General features: G+C 60.1%; 4 protein-coding genes across 10 annotated transcripts in view; 3 read left to right on the forward strand and 1 right to left on the reverse strand.

Moving 5' to 3' along the window:
• Positions 1 to 102: 102 nt before the first annotated feature.
• CHRNA10 (cholinergic receptor nicotinic alpha 10 subunit) lies at positions 103 to 3,346 on the forward strand. 2 transcript variants are annotated; one of them, XM_065063263.1, is made up of 5 exons: positions 103 to 275; positions 500 to 645; positions 1,102 to 1,256; positions 1,884 to 2,416; positions 2,553 to 3,346. In XM_065063263.1, the coding sequence occupies exons 1-5, from the start codon at positions 215 to 217 to the stop codon at positions 3,035 to 3,037; spliced, it is 1,380 nt and encodes a 459-aa protein (XP_064919335.1). In that variant the 5' UTR covers positions 103 to 214; the 3' UTR covers positions 3,038 to 3,346. The 2 variants fall into 2 exon arrangements, with proteins under 2 accessions (XP_064919335.1, XP_064919269.1); XM_065063197.1 differs by having other exon boundaries at positions 212 to 645.
• A 2,696-nt stretch (positions 3,347 to 6,042) lies between these two features.
• On the reverse strand, positions 6,043 to 9,458 carry LOC110362535 (uncharacterized). The gene is made up of 4 exons (XM_021294385.2): positions 9,285 to 9,458; positions 8,303 to 8,366; positions 8,149 to 8,206; positions 6,043 to 8,010 (listed from the first exon to the last, which is right to left on the reverse strand). The coding sequence occupies exons 1-4, from the start codon at positions 9,306 to 9,308 to the stop codon at positions 6,114 to 6,116; spliced, it is 2,043 nt and encodes a 680-aa protein (XP_021150060.2). The 5' UTR covers positions 9,309 to 9,458; the 3' UTR covers positions 6,043 to 6,113.
• Positions 9,459 to 11,845: 2,387 nt separating this feature from the next.
• The window catches only part of LOC102083843 (oocyte zinc finger protein XlCOF6), a 42,907-nt gene continuing 37,675 nt past the window's right edge, over positions 11,846 to 17,077 (forward strand). For 2 of the 6 annotated variants that reach the window (XM_065049648.1, XM_065049649.1), the window contains exons 1-3: positions 12,151 to 12,303; positions 12,430 to 12,591; positions 13,121 to 13,394. In XM_065049648.1, the coding sequence (XP_064905720.1) occupies positions 13,151 to 13,394 (244 nt within the window). In that variant the 5' untranslated portion in view covers positions 12,151 to 12,303; positions 12,430 to 12,591; positions 13,121 to 13,150. Of the gene's footprint in view, positions 12,304 to 12,429; positions 12,592 to 13,120; positions 13,395 to 14,024; positions 14,133 to 17,077 lie in introns of all 6 variants that reach the window. The other 4 variants (XM_065049657.1, XM_065049650.1, XM_065049652.1 and 1 more) reach the window with 4 other exon arrangements.
• On the forward strand, positions 14,185 to 15,878 carry LOC102091567 (gastrula zinc finger protein XlCGF8.2DB-like). The gene has a single exon (XM_065049722.1). It carries the CDS (start codon positions 14,384 to 14,386, stop codon positions 15,428 to 15,430), a length of 1,047 nt encoding a protein of 348 aa, XP_064905794.1. The 5' UTR covers positions 14,185 to 14,383; the 3' UTR covers positions 15,431 to 15,878.

Genomic DNA, 17,077 nt, shown 5'->3' on the forward strand with positions numbered 1-17,077 from the left:
TCAGCACCCGGGCCGGCCCGGAGGGGCTCAGCTGCACCCGAACGTGCTTCGGGTCCCCGCCAGGTCCCCTCGGGGGTCCCTCCGGCCCCAGGGCTCCCAGCAGCGGGACTGTCGCTCCCTGGGGGGGCCGTGCCCCCCCGCGTTGTCCCGGCCCTGACGTCACCCGGCGCTCGCAGGCAGCGCGTCCCCCCGTGTCCCCCGGGACTGCGCGGGGATGGAGCCCGGAGCTCGCCCGCTGCTCGCCCTCTGCCTCGCCAGCTGCCTCCTGGCCCCGGGTAAGCGGCCGGGGGGGCGGCGAGGGGCGCTGACCCCCCCCGGTGCAGGGAGATGGTCCCCCGGATTCCCGGGGGGGACAGGGCTGGGGGACTGGGGCTGGTGGGGCGGAGGGACGGGGGTCCCGGGGTGCTCCCCCACCCCGCTCAGCTGCCAGCGGCACCAGGGGGTCCCGGGGGGGTCGGGCCGCCCCCGGCGCTCGCAGCCGCAGCTCCGGGTCCCGCAGGCTGCCGGGCGGCGCAGGGCAGGTTCGCGTACAAGCTGCTCCACGACCTCTTCGCCAACTACTCCAGCGCCCTGCGCCCCGTGGAGGACACGGACCGGGCGCTCAACGTCACCCTGCAGGTCACCCTCTCCCAGATCATCGACATGGTGAGCGGCTTCAGCCCGGGTGACACGGGGTTGTCGCTGTCACACTCCTGGTCACACCTGCTGGACCCAGAGCTGATGCTCAACCCTCAACACCAGCCCAGACCCCTCAAAACCAGCCCAGCTGCCCCGAGTCAGCTCAGACCACTGGAAGACAGCTCAGACCCCCCCAAAACCAGGACACACCCCCCCCAAGTGAGCTTGGTCCATTTGAAGACATCTCAGACCCCTCTAAATGAGTTCAGATGACCTGAAGACAGCTCAGACCCCCCCAAAACCAGCACACACCCCCCTCAAGTGAGCTCAGATCACCCGAAACCAGCTCAGACCTCACCAACCCCCCAAAACCAACAGAACCCTGTCCAAGGCAGCTCAGCCCCTCGGGACACGCGAGAGGCTGCTGGGCTGGGGGGTCTGTCCGGGGTCTGGCCCCCCGCGCCCACCGTCCCCGCTCGGCAGGACGAGAGGAACCAGGTCCTCACCTCGTACCTGTGGGTGCGCCAGGCCTGGCTGGACGCCCACCTCACCTGGGACAAGGACGCCTATGGCGGCATCGACAGCATCCGCATCCCCAGCAGCTACGTCTGGCGGCCGGACATCATCCTCTACAACAAGTGGGTTGTGCTTGCACCCCCCACCCCTAAAACGCTGCTCCCAGAGCAGGAGGGGGCTCAAATTGGGGCTGGGAAGGGGATGGGGGGGGTTGCCAACGTTGGGGCTACACGGCTGCATGTGGGGTGGGAGCAGGGGGTCTGGTGTGGGGTGCAGAGAGGTTGTGACCCGCACTGGGTGACAAGGGGAGGGCAGGGGCGGTGGCAGCAGCCAAGCGTGCCCGGCACCCACCTGCCAGCTGGGACGTTGTCACTCCTCCTGGGGGAGTGACATGGGGAAGGGACACGGACACTCTGCTGGGGGCAGGCACTTGGCACTGGCCCTGCAGACCCTGCCCCATGTGATGGGACAGGAGGAAACAGCCTCAGGTCACACCAGGGGAGGTTGAGGTTGGATGTGGGAACAATTTCTTCCCCAAAGGGCTGTGGGGCATTGGAACAGGCTGCCCAGGGCAGTGCTGGAGTCACCATCCCTGGAGGGCTGGACAGACGGACAGGAGGTTTTCAGGACATGGGGCAGGGAGGGGGTGGATTATGGTTGGACTGGACAATCTTGAGGGGCTTTTCCAACCAAAATGATTCCGTGTGGGACTCGGGGCCACCCCGACCCCGTGGCCATCCCTCTCCCAGCGCCGATGACCGATTCGGCGGCTCAATGGAGACCAACGTGGTGCTGCGCTCCGACGGGCACATCATGTGGGACTCGCCTGCCATCACCAAGAGCTCCTGCAAGGTGGACGTCTCCTACTTCCCCTTCGACGGGCAGCAGTGCCGCCTCACCTTCGGCTCCTGGACTTACAACGGGAACCAGATCGACCTCCGCAACCGGCTGGACACCGGGGACCTGACGGACTTCGTGGAGAACGTGGAGTGGGAGGTGCTGGGCATGCCGGCCACCAGGAACGTCATCACCTACGGCTGCTGCTCCGAGCCCTACCCCGACGTCACCTACACCTTGCTCCTCCGCCGCCGCGCGTCCTTCTACATCTTCAACCTCCTCCTGCCCTGCATCATGGTCTCCTTCCTGGCACCCCTCGGCTTCTACCTGCCGGCCGACTCCGGGGAGAAGGTGTCGCTGGGGGTGACGGTGCTGCTGGCCCTCACCGTCTTCCAGCTGCTGGTGGCAGAGAGCATGCCGCCCTCGGAGAGCGTCCCGCTCATCGGTGAGCCCCGACGGCACCCTGGGCGCTCCCCGGGGACCGGCGTGTGGGCAGCACCCGCAGCGGGGGCTACGGCGCGGGGATGGGGCGCAGGGTCTCTACCGCTCCACCACGGCGTCAATGCCTGTTGCCCACGCAGGGAAGTACTACATCGCCACCATGACCATGATCACGGCTTCCACCGCGCTGACCATCTTCATCATGAACGTCCACCACTGCGGCCCTGGGGCCCGGCCCGTGCCCCCCTGGGCCAGGCGGCTCATCCTCCACCACATGGCCCGGCTCTGCTGCGTCTACGAGGTGGGCGAGAGCTGCAAGAGCCCCCGGCGGGCGCCGGGCAGGCGGGCGGGCAGGGGGGACGCCGGCATGTCAGGGGAGAGCCCTGGGGAGGGGGAGGCGGGCGCTGAGCCGGGGGGCTGCCCCCGCCACCGCTGCCTGTGCCATCACGACGGGCTGCTGAGGAACGTCGGCTACATCGCCGGCTGCTTCCGGCGTCACCGGGCCTCCCAGCGCCGGAACGGCGAGTGGAAGAAGGTGGCCAAGGTGATGGACCGATTCTTCATGTGGGTCTTCTTCCTCATGGTCTTCCTCATGAGCGTGCTGGTCCTGGGCAAAGCTGCCTGATGGCCCCGCAGACCCACCACCCCCTGCACCCCCTGCCCACGAACCCCGGGGGCAGCAGTGGCGGTGGGTGCCCTGTGAGGGTGGCGGGTCCCAGACACCCCCTGGTCCCCCATGGAGCTGCAGGGTGAGGGCTCCACCAGCAATGGGGAAGAAGAACCCGACAGCGGGACCGCCACCCTGGCTGGGGCCGAGGGGTCCCGACCCCACCCCGGGTGGCTGCGCCAAGATGTGCGCCCACATCCCCCCATTGCAGCCTGTGCCCGAGAAATCCAACAAACTGGAAATAAACCCTGGGGAGTGTGTCCTCCCTCTCCGGCCTGGGGGTGTCCTGGGATCTTGCTGCCCCAGGGAGGGGCTGCGGCACCAGAACCGGTGTCATGGGCTGGGGGTGTGCACGGGGTGGGCAGGAAAGCCATGTGGGACCCACGGGGACCCTTCTCTCCACGGGGCCACGATCAGTCCTCACAGCCCCATCTGGAGCTCTGCAGTGGGGTAAGAGAGGCAGAGCCTTTCCCTGGGAGGATGTGGATGTATATATAGATTATATATATATATAGAAAGAGACCTATATTGACTCACATATACATGTGGAAGCTGTTGGCTGGCAGGGCCCTGCTGTCGAGGGTTAAGATTGCGGGGTGACAATAAAACCCTGGCAGATGTATTGTTAACCCCCTCTCCCCCCCACACACTTCCCCCTCCCTCTCCCCCCTTTCCACTAAGGAGAGGCGATTGGGAGGAAAAGAAGCACAGAGTGAAGAGAGTTGGAAAAAATTAAAGATGTTTTACTAATGCTACTAATAAGAATAGAGAAAATAATACAAAATATACAAAACCAATCTTGAAAGTCTCAGCAACTGCAGAGCCGGCAACCAAAGTCCTGGACTGGACTCTGCAGCCAACCGGAGCTGGATTCAGTCTGTCACTAGGCCTCAGTTCGCAGGGACGACTAGCAAGGTCCTCTCCTAATGTCGGACATAAGCAGAAGGGAAAAAGGAAAAGCACACAAGATCCTCGTGATCTCCCACTTTTATATGCAGTATTCACGTGAATGGAATGTTATACACAGTTGGTCAGTTTCTTGCTCACTTGCTTCTCGTCGCCCCTCTCGCGAGATGTCCATCCGTGCTTATCAATAAGTTTGCATTCCATTGCTAGGTTTACCAAAACATGTGTCTGGTTCTCCAGGAAAATGCAGTTAATATGAAGGCTTTAGCTGACAGGCAAATTCACTAAAAGAGAAACTTGTTTTTAGCAAAACCAGGACACCTGCTCACCAAGCCATCCCAGTACTCCGGTTATCATAGAATCATCGAATCATTTTGGTTGGAAAAGCCCCTCAATATCGAGTCCAACCGTTCCCCAGCCCTGTCCCGGCCCCATGTCCTGAGAACCTCCTGTCCGTCTGTCCAGCCCTCCAGGGCTGGTGACTCCAGCACTGCCCTGGGCAGCCTGTTCCAATGCCCCACAGCCCTTTGGGGAAGAAATTGTTCCCACATCCAACCTCAACCTCCCCTGGCGCAACTTGAGGCCGTTTCCTCTGCTCCTGGCGCTTGTTCCTGGGGAGCAGAGCCCGACCCCCCTGGCTCCAAGCTCCTTTCAGGCAGTTCAGAGATCAGAAGGTCTCCCCTCAGCTCCTGTTCTCCAGCTGAACCCCCAGGTCCCTCAGCCGCTCCATCACACTTGTGCTCCAGCCCCTCACCAGCTCCGTTCCCTTCTCTCCACTCGCTCCAGCACCTCAAGGCCTTTCTTGGTATGAGGGTCCCAGAACTGACCCCAGGATTGGCGGTTTGGCCTCCCCAGGTCCCACCACAGGGACGGTCACTGCTCTGGGCCTGCTGGCCACCCCAGTGCTGATACAAACCAGGTGTATCAAGATATTGGTGTAGCTCAAGGGTCTCTTCCATCACCCCAAAACCACACATGAAACGCTGCAGCACCCTGAGCTGCAGCCACTACTCCAGGTGTCGCCGGGGACCTCCTGTCCCCTCCTGTGTCCCCATCTGTGTCTGCCAACCCTCACACACAGGGGCTGGGTCCACTGCAGCCCCCGATATGCTGCTCCAGGGCCTGGCAGTCCCAGGGAGGGTCCTGAGGGAGAGGGAACACCCCGACCCATCCCCTCTGGGCACTGGCTGGGGAGAAGACATGTCTGGGCAGGGGTGGAGGGATCTGTCCCTCGACACCTCCATGACAAACACATGGAGCTCCCTGGGGCAGGGGTTGTGGGGCCCGATGGGAGCCTTGGAGCTGCTGCCCCTCGGGCAGGGCAGGTCAGTCCCAGGGTCCATTGGTGGCTGCACAGCCCAGCCCGTGACAGCTACAGTCCCAGGGGATCCCAGCCCGTTGGGGACCCCTGCCCAGCCCCAGGGGAGCGGAGCCCTGCTCTGTCCTCGCGGTGTGGTGGGACCCCCCGAGACAAGCCCCCCCAGCCCCTCTGGCTGCTGCAGCTCTGCTCCCGATCCTCACGCCACAGTGACTTCAGGTGGTGGCAGGTCCCTCGTGGGGGTCACCACTGGGACAAGACCCAGCACATGAGCGCAGCACAAGCCTGGGGTGGGTGTATCCAGCGTTTTGGGGCTGGGCACCCCCAGCACTGCTTGTGGCCAGGAAGCCAATGGTACCTGGGGTGGGTTAGAAGGGGGTGGTCAGTAGGTCAGAGAGGTTCTCCTGCCCCTCTGCTCTGCCCTGGGGAGACCACACCTGGAATATTGTGTCCAGCTGTGGCCCCTCAGTTCCAGCAGGACAGGGAACTGCTGGAGAGAGTCCAGCGCAGCCACCAAGATGCTGGAGGGAGTGGAGCATCTCCCGTGTGAGGAAAGGCTGAGGGAGCTGGGGCTCTGGCTTTTTGGTCGCCTTAATTTTGCGCTCTGATATCAAGGTAAAAGAACCATCACGAGCCCATCGCCGAACGTACCATGACAGTGCCAGCCCGTCCTGTTGGGTTTGGGCACTGAGGGGGTCAGACCCCGAGCTGTGGGACGGCTAGATGCAGCACAGAAAACATTTAATATTTTAACAAATCAGATGGGAGGGGGGTGTCCTAGGAGTGTTCCCAGCCCCGCACCCCAGTCCCTCAGTAGTAATGGAACCCGTTGCTCTTCTGGGACCAGTGCTGCCACCACAGGGGCTTGCAGAAGCAGACGCGGGGGCGGCAGCGGCGTCTCCACCAGCCCCTCAGCCAGCCCCACAGCCGGGCGCAGCCCTCCCGCAGGAACCGTCCTGCCCTGCGCAGCCCCGGGGCCACCCGGCCGCGTGTCCCGGCCGTGGGCACCCACCAGCGCGGCCTGGGCTCCGCCGGGGTGCTCCTGCCCCGCACCGCGGGGCTGCTCCATTTGAGCCCCACCGAGATGTGACTGTTCACCTCCATGGAGCTGCTCCTGCCTGGGCTTGTGTTGTGGCTTCTTTGCGGTTCCACAGGGCTGCTCCTCTTCCCTTCCATGAGGCTTCTCCTGCTCAGCACCACAGGATTGCTCCTGCCTGACTCCATGCGGCTTCTCCTTTCCAGCTCCATGGAGCTGCTTCTGTCTGGACCTGTGCCCTTATCTTTGTCCTCGTCACCATCCACAGCATCATCCATGTCCACGTCCACCCACGGCAGCTCCTCTCCGAGGTGCTGGGGACACTCTCTGGCCTCCGGCAGCCCCAGCTGGACTTGCTCATCCACCCTGGCAGTGGGGATGGAGGGGTCCCTGGGGGGGGTCCTGCTGCGGGAACACACCACTCCCTGCCACCGGGCCAGCTCTGCCCGCAGCTGCTCGCGGCGCCGCTCGGTCACCGCCTGGAAGGCCCGGACAGTGTGGACGAGCTCCAGGACGAGCTTCCCCTTGTCTGTGGCCATGCCTGGGGGGGTGCGGGGGGGTGGCTCCACATTCACAGGGCTTTGTGCTCTGCTCCTGCTGTCCCTGGGGCTCTGTGCCCTGTCCCTGCTGTCCCCAGGGCTCCATGCCCTGTTGCTGCTGTCCCTGGGGCTCTGTGCCCTGTCCCTGCTGTCCTCAGGGCTCCATGCCCTGTCTCTGCCATCCCTGGGGCTCTGTGCCCTGTCCCTGCTGTCCCCAGGGCTCCATGCCCTGCTGCTGCTGTCCTCAGGGCTCCATGCCCTGTCCTTGCTGTCCCTGGGGCTCTGTGCCCTGTCCCTGTTGTCCCTAGGGCTCCATGCCCTGTTCCTGCTGTCCTCAGGGCTCCATGCCCTGTCCTTGCTGTTCCCAGGGCTCTGTGTCCTGTCCCTGTTGTCCTCAGGGCTCCATGCCCTGTCCCTGCTGTCTCTGGGGCTCTGTGTCCTGTCCCTGCTGTCCCCAGGGCTCCATGCCCTGTTCCTGCCATCCTTGGGGCTCTGTACCCTGTCCCTGCCATCCCTGGGGCTCTGTGTTCTGTCCCTGTTGTCCCCAGGGCTCCATGCCCTGTTCCTGCCATCCTTGGGGCTCTGTACCCTGTCCCTGCCATCCCTGGGGCTCTGTGTCCTGTCCCTGCTGTCTCCAGGGCTCCATGTCCCGTTCTTGCTGTCCCCAGGGCTCCATGCCCTGTCCCTGCTGTCTCTGGGGCTCTGTGTCCTGTCCCTGCCATCCCTGGGGCTCTGTACCCTGTCCCTGCCATCCCTGGGGCTCTGTGTCCTGTCCTTGCTGTCTCCAGGGCTCCATGCCCCGTTCTTGCTGTCCCCAGGGCTCCATGCCCTGTCCCTGCCATCCCTGGGGATCTGATCTTGCTTTGTCCCCACTGTCAGCCCCAGTGCGGTGTCTTGGCCAAGGGCTGGTCCTGGCTCCCCCAATGGTTCCTCCACAGCCTTGGGGGTCCAGGAGGGTCCCAGTTGTTCAAGCACCGCCGGCTCTGCCATTGCACCAGGATAGGGCTCCAGGAAGGAGCAGAGGGAGCCCAGGGAAGAGAAGCTGCTCCTCGACAGGGAGCCCAGGGAGTCCATGGAGGCCAGTGGGGCTCGCGGGGACAGGCGTCCCCTGCACGACACCTCCACTCTCGCCCTGCAGAGGAAGAGAAGAAAGAGACCCCGCTGCACCCTGGCCCCTCCAGCGGGACCCACAGGCAGCACCCCCTCCTTAGGGTGCTGGACAGGGGCTGAGGGTCTGCGGCAGGACCTGGGTGTCTCCCCCAACACTCACCACATCTCCAGGGTTGAAGTGGGCTCCTCCACTCCTCTGTCTGATGGCAAAGCAGGTGCTGAGGGAGCAGACAGAGTGAGTGGCTGCAGCCCCGGGTCAGGGCTGCTGTGGGGTGTTGCTCATTTGTGGGGTGCCCAGTGCCAGGGCCACTCACCGCTCTGCTCCTCAGCATGGGGTCTTGCCAGGCTCGTCTGAGGCTTCGACTTCTTCCACCACCTCTGCAGGAAACCCAGGAGCTGGGTGAGATGGGAGCAGTTCCCAGCCCCACACACCACGTCACCCCATGGTGCAGTGCAGCTCACAGATTCATGGAATCACAGCTGGTTTGTGTTGGAGGGACCTTCCCAGCTCCCAGTCCCCCTGCCATGAGCAGGGACATCTTCAGCAGCTCAGGGTGCTCAGAGCCCCGTCCAGCCTGGCCTGGGATGTCTCCAGGGATGGTTCATCCACCACCTCTCTGCCCAACCTGGGCCAGGCTCTCACCACCCTCAGGGCAACAATTTCTTCCTCATGTCCAGCCTGAATCTCCCTCCTTTAGTTTAACCCATCACCCCTTGTCCTGTCACAACAGGCCCTGCTCAAAAGTCTGTCCCCATCTTTCTCATCAGCCCCTTTTCAGTCCAGAAAGGCCGCACTAAGGTCTCCCTGGAGCTTCTCTTCTCCAGCTGAACACCCCAACTCTCTCACCTGTCCCCAGCAGAGCTGTTCCAGCCTCGGGTCATTCCTGGGGCTCCTCTGGCCCCTCTCCAGCAGGTCCATGTGTGTCCTGTGCTGAGGACCCAGAGCTGGACCAGCACTGCATGGGGGTCTCACCAGAGCCGGGCAGAGGGGCAGGATCCCCCAAACCTGCTGCTCACGCTGCTGGGGACGCAGCCCAGGACACGGGTGGTTTCTGGGCTGCCAGCACACATGGCAGCTCATGGCCAATCTTTCACTCCCTAGTACCCCAAGTCCTTCTCCTGGGGGCTGCTCCCCATCCCTCCATCCAGCCTGGATTGATACCGGGCGTTGCCCTGACCCAGGTGCAGGGTGTTGCACTTGGCCTTGTTGGACCTCATGAGGTTCTCTTGGCCCCACTTCTCCAGCGTGTCCAGGTCCCTCTGTTCAGCGTTGGGTGCGATGCAGCGATCACCCACCTGGAGCGGCTTGGCCCGCAGCATCTTGGAGACCAGCTAGAGCTGCAGAACGAGCACCAGGAGCGGGAGCAGCTCTGCTGGGCTGCGGAGCTCAGAGTGCCCCATGGCACAGACTGCGATGTGGATCCCCAGCGACCTCCTCGGTTCCCCAGTGACAGGACTGCTGTGCCCCTTTGTGACACAGTGGGGCAGGCAGAGCCCCACTTTGTGACACCCAGTGTCCTCCTGTGCCCTTCTCTGGCCATTACAGTGTCATGGATGGCGGGGAAGCCTGAGGCGAGACCCCTCCTCAGGATCCCTCACCCCCGCCGTGATGGACGTGCAGGGGCACCCTTCACCTGCAATTTTAAAAAATTCAGTGTTCTCTGTGCTGCCAGCGCTCTGCACTCACAGAATCCCAGGATGTCAGGGGTTGAAGGGCCCTGGAAAGCTCACCCAGTGCAATCCCCCCATGGAGCAGGAACACCCAGATGAGGTTACACAGGAAGGTGTCCAGGCGGGTTGGAATGTCTGCACAGAAGGAGACTCCACAACCCCCTGGGCAGCCTGGGCCAGGCTCTGCCACCCTCACCGGGAACAGGTTGCTTCTCATCTTTCAGTGGAACCTCCTGTGTTCCAGTTTGCACCCATTGCCCCTTGTCCTGTCCCTGGTTGTCACCAGAAGAGCCTGGCTCCATCCTCCTGACACTCACCCTTTCCATACTGATCCCCAGGAATGAGTCCCCCCTCAGTCTCCTCTTGTCCAGCTCCAGAGCCCCAGCTCCCTCAGCCTTTCCTCACACGGGAGATGCTCCACTCCCTCCAGCATCTTGGTGGCTGCGCTGGACTCTCTCCAGCAGTTCCCTGTCCTGCTGGAACTGAGGGGCCACAGCTGGACACAATATTCCAGGTGTGGTCTCCCCAGGGCAGAGCAGAGGGGCAGGAGAACCTCTCTGACCTACTGACCACCCCCTTCTAACCCACCCCAGGTCTCATTGGCTTCCTGGCCACAAGGGCCCAGTGCTGGCTCATGGTCACCCTGCTGTCCCCAGGACCCCCAGGTCCCTTTCCCCTACACTGCTCTCTAATAGCTCATTCCCCAACTTATACTGGAACCTGGGGTTGTTCCTGCCCACATTCAAGACCCTATGCTTTCCCTTGCTGTATTTCATTAAATTTTTCCCTGCCCAGCTCTCCAGCCTGTCCAGGTCTCGCTGGATGGCAGCACTCTCCAATCTGGACAATTTGAAATTATACGAGGTAATCATAAAGCTGATGAAACTGCAAAGATAGCGTGGAGTGATAATGGGTGCCCTGATTCCACAAAACCCAGATGGGACCAGATGTTGAAAGATATGCAACTGGACCTAAAATGCAAAATTATGCTAATCAAATAATGAAACAAAGTGTGACATCTTATAAAAATGATCCTAAAATAGAGTTAAAGGCTCCACCTGGAGAGGTAAAACCAGGGAATACTCAAGGAGAATATTGGCAAATTGATTTTTCTGGATTACTGAAGTGTGATAGTTGTATCTTGGTATTAGTAGATACCTTTGCTGGATGGCCTAAAGCTTTCCCATGCCGGACTAACAAAGCTAGGGAAGTAGCAAAGAAAACAGGGAATGCAATCACACTGTGGTTTGGGGTTCCAGGCAGGATCTCATCACATTTTATAGCAGAAGTAAAAGCAGGAAAACCTGGTCAAATGCACATTTTGGGGAGCCAGATGCTCACTGAATATATGTTGTTCTTGGAAAAAAGTTTCTCATCACTACATAGGTGTATTCAGGAGAAAGCAGCTGTGCCATGGGAGGTAGTTGTACGTCTTTGGACCTGGAAGGACGAACCTTTGAACGAGTGGTGGAAAGGACCCTGTGTAATATCATTGATAATCAACACAGCTGTGAAACGTAAGCGAGTCGATTCCAGGATCCACTACACTAGAATAAAGGAAACTACAGAGACCGGCACGGAAATCAGAAGGGATCACTCTTTTAATGCTAAAACATAAGACAATGTAAAGAACTGCACTGTTTCAATTATTCCCCCCTCTCCCCCATGATTACTCCCCAGTAATGTATATAACAAGTGTGCTCCTGATCCTCAGCATGATGTCAGAAGGAGGGATCGCTGTCCACCCCACGCTGCAATAAACCCGTGTTGGCTTTCTGAACTCTCCATGCATTTGGAGAGTTTTCTTGGTTACAGTTTTGGTAACAGGATCATGAGTTATTGTTAAAATGTTTAACAAAATGGTCGCTGTGAACCTCTCGTCAATGCCAGGGGAGGGGGTGGGTTCCAGGAGAATCATGGGAAGGGGCAGGAGGAGGAAATGGGTCCTGGGTCCGGGACCCTCCAGGCTGCCCGTACTGGTCCCAGCACAGTGTACCCCAATCCCTGTCCCCTCCCCGAGGACAGGGCCGTGCCAGGGGCACTTCTGCCCAGTTGGTAAGACCCATCCCTGACCCACCACCCGGTCCGCACCTGTCCCTGGTGCACAACACCCCCCATCCCCGACACCCCCTGGGGAGCCACCCCAGCACCCCTGTGACACCTCAGCACCCCACCTGCCCCCCTGCATGTCCCGCCGTGTCTCGGTGCCCCCCGTACCCCGGACTCCATTTCCAGGCATGCCTTGCACCCCCCGGCCCCCAGTCCCGATGGGACCCGGCACCGGCTTCGCGCCCCCCGCAGCTTCGGGCAGCGGCGGCTGCAGCACCGGCGGGGCTGGGGACGAGGGACCCGAGTGGCCAGGGGTGGCGGGCAGGGCCAGGGGCCGCAAGGACGCAGCGGTGCTCCCGGTGCCCGCCCCCCCGAGCCGAGCGGGGCGGAGCGGCAGGACTACACCTCCCGTGCTGCACCGGCGGCGGGCGGCCCTCCCGGGCTGACGCTGCCGGCGGCTCCCGGCGCCGCCTTTGTCCGTGCGGGGCTGGCGGCGCGGCCCCGGCGCAGGTGGGGAAGGTTTGCGTACTCGGGAGCTTCCAAAACTCCTCTTTTTGAGGCTCTTTCTCGCCTTTACCCCGAGGCGGCCGGGTCGGTGGGTGACGCTCTTTGGTGGCTCCTTTTCCCAGTAGCTGTGGAGGCTCGGGGTGCAGGGAAGGCAGTTGTGGGCAGGTGAGTGAACTTGTGCCACTGATTTTTCATGAAAATGTTGTGCTTGCAGGGACCATCTGTCCTGGCTGTGCTGGTGCGGCTGGTGACGGGACAGGCATCTCGAGTGGAATCCGGAGCATCCCGCCTCCCTCTTCCCGGATCAATACCTGCACGGGCCTCCATCTCCGCGCCGAGAGCAGCGACGCGCCGGGCTCCAGGCTGCTGCGGCAAGGTGGGGGTCAGGCACGGCCCCGGCTCTGGGGACACCACGGCCTGGGATTGCTGTGGTTGGTTCCATGGTGCAGCAGTGGCAAAACACCTGTGGGACCCGCTGTGTTGGGAGTCTGGTTGGTACAGGAGGTGTGGGAGAGAAGTGTTTTGAGAGCCGGTGCGGTGCAGGGTGCTCCCGTTCCTGCCCGCTGAGCCGCACCACGGGCAGGGGCAGGCAGGAGCGTGCCTGCTGCCAGGCCTCGGGCCAGCCCTTGTGTCACGGTGCTGTGCCCGGTCCTGGTGGGTGATCTGGCTAGTGGGATGGGTGGGGGACAGGGCACAGTCCCCACTGCTCTGGCGTGGTCCCTAATCTGGCACGAGGATGGGAAACCTGCCTCTAAGCCTGCCAGCCCTGCCCCTCTGCTGGCACAGCTGGTGGGGTGTCCCCAACCCAGGGACCTGCTGAACAAGTCCCCCATGCTGCAGTAACCATGCTGTGTCGCCTGGCTGTGCCAACACCGCCCCTCTGCCTTCGCTCTTCCCTTGCACAGGTTACTCCCAGCTCTCCCAGCGCTGCTCTCATGATGCCAGAGCCGCCGCTGTCAGTGGGGCCCTGCTTGGCAGCGTCTGGATTTCAGCAGAGGTGTTTAGCAACCATGCGGTGGGGTGTGCTGAGCCGGGTGTGCTTCTTACTGCAGATGTCGCTGACGTTTGAGGACGTGGCGCTCTACTTCTCCCCCGAGGAGTGGGCAAAGCTGTCGGGCTGTCAGCGGCAGCTCTACCGGGAGGTGATGCTGGAGAACTACCAGATGGTCGCCTCGCTGGGTGAGGACTCTCTCTGGTGATGCTGGGCTGGGGTCAAGTAAGAATTCATCTCTTTAAGTGAGCTGGAGCCATTGAAAGGGCTGTCCAAGAGTTGACGTGGTGGTTGCAATTGCAAGTTTGACCCTGCCAGGCAGCCTCCTGTGGGGAGTGATCCTGAGAGAAAATGGGATGGGGTGGAATAGCCCATTTGAGATGGAAGTGACTTACAGTGCTCATCTAGTCCAACTGTGTGACCACTTCAGGGCTGATCACAAGCTGCAGCATCTTAAGGGCATTGTCCAAATGCCTCTCAAACAGGGACAGGCTTGGGGCATCGACTGCCTCTCCAGGCAGACTGTTCCAGGGTTTGACCACCCCCTCAGTACAGAAATGCTTCCTCACATCCAGTCTAAACCTCCCAGGCACAGCTTTGAGCTGTTCCCAGGTGCCCTGTGTGCAGGAGAGTGGCCGAGGTGACGGGGGCGAGGCGAGAGGAGGCTGTAGGTGCAGGGATGTGGGGGCTGAAGCCGCAGCCTGGCAGGGACAGGAGAGAGGAGCGGGGTGGGGGGGATGCTGGGGCTGTGGGTGCGGGGGCTGGTGCTGCTGTCCCAGCAGTGCGGGAGAGGGGGCTTCTCTCTGTGCCCCGGACAGGCTGGGCCAATGTCAAACCAGAGATCATCTGCAAGATGGAGCGAGAAGAGACACCGTGTGTGCCAGAGCCCCCCGGGGAGGAGCAGAGGGACCAGAGCCCTGTGCCAGGTGGGTACCGTGGTGTGGGGAGCAGGGGAGTCCAGAGGCATCGTCTCCTTGCCCAAGTGCTCTGTGCCGGGCTGGCAGGGTGCCCTTGCTGCTCCCTGTGTCCTTGTCCCACGTGCCCGTCCCGTCCCTCGCAGTGACCCCAGCTTCTCCCAGTAGCTGTTGGCCCTGGGGTGCAGAGAGATGCCGAGGGGGTTCCTGAGGGGCTGCCAGCATCCACTGCTCTGCTCTTGAAGACGTCCAACCCAGGTGGGATGTGGCAGGGGGTCTCGGCCCCTGACCGCCCCGACAGGAGCCATGTGGGCCAGTTTGGGGCACCCCACTACCCCCTGCTCCCAGACCCTGGGCCACTGGAGACAAGTTCCCCTACGTGCCCTAAGGACGACAAGAGCTTCAAGAGCGAGAAGGCACTGGATGTCTATGTGTGGAGCCGCACAGGTGAGTGTCCCTTCCACTGCACCCAGTGTGGGAAGAGCTTCGACCACAAGGATGAACTACCGAGGCACCAGTGTGTGCACACCAGGGAGAAGCCCTTCGCCTGCAGCCACTGCAGAAAGAGCTTCAGGCAGAAGAGCCACCTGGTCAGCCAGCAGTGCCTCCGCATCAAGGAGAAGCCCTTCACCTGCACTGACTGTGACAAGAGCTATGACCACAGGAGGAACCTGCAGAGGCACCAGCGTATGCACACCAGGGACAAGTCCTTCGCCTGCAGCCACTGTGGCAAGAGCTTCTGTGAGAAGAACATACTCATAAACCATGAGCGCATCCACACCGGGGAGCGTCCCTTCCACTGCACTGACTGCGGCAAGAGCTTCAAGACCAACGTCCTGCTGAGGCACCGGCGTGTGCACACCGGGGAGAAGCCCTTTGCCTGCAGCCACTGTGGCCAGTGCTTCACGCAGAAGAGCCACCTGGTGAGGCACCAGCGCATCCACACAGGGGAACGTCCCTTCACCTGCACCCGCTGCCCCAAGGCCTTCAGGCAGAAAAAGACCCTCTCCATCCATGAGCGCATCCACACCAGGGAGGAGCCCTACAAGTGCAGCGAGTGCGACAAGACCTGCAGGTGGAAGCATCACCTGAAGAGACACCAGCAGGTGCACCGTGGCCCAGCAGCAGTGCCAGAGGGTGTCCAGCAGAAGAGGGAGGGTCCTTCCCCAGCAGGGGGGCAGGCAGAGGCCAAGCCCTTCCAGTGCGGTGTCTGCGAGAAGCGGTTTTGCAAGGAGAGGCTCATGCTGGCTCACCAGCGCACCCACGGCACCCCCAGCCTGCAGCCGCCTCCGCAGCCCGGCACCCCCTGAATCTGCTGCTGAGGGGCCTGTGGGGTGCTGCGGGGGTGGCTGTTGGAGCATGTCCTAGTTTTGATTGAATACAGTTAATTTTCCTCTTAGTAGCTGGTTTATTGCTGTGTTTTGGACTGTGGATGAGAAGAATGTTTCTAATACATGGATGTTTTGAGTTGTTGCTGAGCAGCCAAGGACTTTTCATCTTCTGGTGCCCTGCCAGCTGGGAGGGGACACAGCTGGGACAAGTGCCCCAAAGTGGCCAAAGGGCTGTTCCTTACCATCTGATGTCATGGTCAGTACAGAAACTGGGGGCAGTGGGCCTGGGGCACCACAGCTCAGGGACGCGCTGGGCATCAGTCCACGTGCGGTGAGCAATTGGGTTGTTTGTCCCTTGTTTTGTATATTCTTATAATTGCCATTGTCTTTATTCCTTTCCTCTTCTATTAAACTGTCTTCATCTCAACCCACGAGTTTTACTCAGATCACTGAATGAGCCCAATTGAATTTTTGTATCGGTCATTTAGCTTCAAGAAATACGTTTTAAATAGAATTAATAGCTTAGAAGTATAAGATTGTGATTTTTAGTATGCTGTCCGCTTTGAGTTGGTTAGTAGCTAAATTTGCTCAAATCTTAAACTGTGTGTTGTGAAGTTCTGCTCACATTCACTGAACTTGTGTGTACTTGAGGAAAACAAAGCAGCTACAAACCATCAACATGCACTAAAGGCAGAAAGGTCTCTCACCTGTGGGCAGAGAGCTCAGAGACCTTGGCTCGCAGGAAACAGCAATTAAGAACATTAATTGTGTCCTGGAGTGCTATCTTCTTGTTCTGAAACAGAATTCAAACAATGACCACGCTATGTACGAAAAAGAATGGCTTCGAACTGCAAGAAGAACATTAACTCAATTTCAGTCAAACCAGCACACCAAGCAATATAAAGAATTGGATGTGCAGAGATAATCTTTGGCCGTAAACTCACATAATCCTGTTACAGGCCAGTCTGGGAAGCCTTGAGCCAGACGGATTCGTTAATTCTGCCCAGAGTGAGATTAAGATGCCAGCGAGGTCAAATGTCGCTTAATTAAGGAACTTTATTAAATACTTCTGTAAATGGATGTCTGTATGTGTCACAGAGGCACCCCGAGGTTAGTTTAAGGGACAACAGGGTCCAAAACAACTTTTATTAAACCAGTGAGAAAGAGGGTTTTAGCACTCCCAAAGTGACTTAAATACAGGTTCAGGTATTAGTTGAAGAAAATTATTAAGGGGCAGCAACTAATAATTCAGGAGATCCACAGAGTGCATGCATGTGGCTTCACCAAAAGCAATGCCGGAGCCACCCCTGAATCCGGGAAGAGTCCACACTTGACTGAACACGGCGTGGGGTTATTTTAAAGGGATACATGTACTCGTATTGAGTACAGGATGTGTACACTCGTGATTCTGCGAGGGTAAATTTATAGTACACTTGCAATTCTGTGAGGAGAAATACACGTGCAAATGTGCGCAGAATATTACACGTGCTTATGTGGAAGCACGGAGGAATATACACCTGCAATTCTGCGAGGATTAGTTTATACATGTGCTCGTATTGAGCACGGAAAGTACATGTGCAAATGTGCACGGAAAGTAGATACACTCGCAATCCTGCGAGAGTTCAT

This window comes from Columba livia, chromosome 1 (assembly GCF_036013475.1).
Source record: "Columba livia isolate bColLiv1 breed racing homer chromosome 1, bColLiv1.pat.W.v2, whole genome shotgun sequence".
NCBI lineage: Eukaryota > Metazoa > Chordata > Aves > Columbiformes > Columbidae > Columba > Columba livia.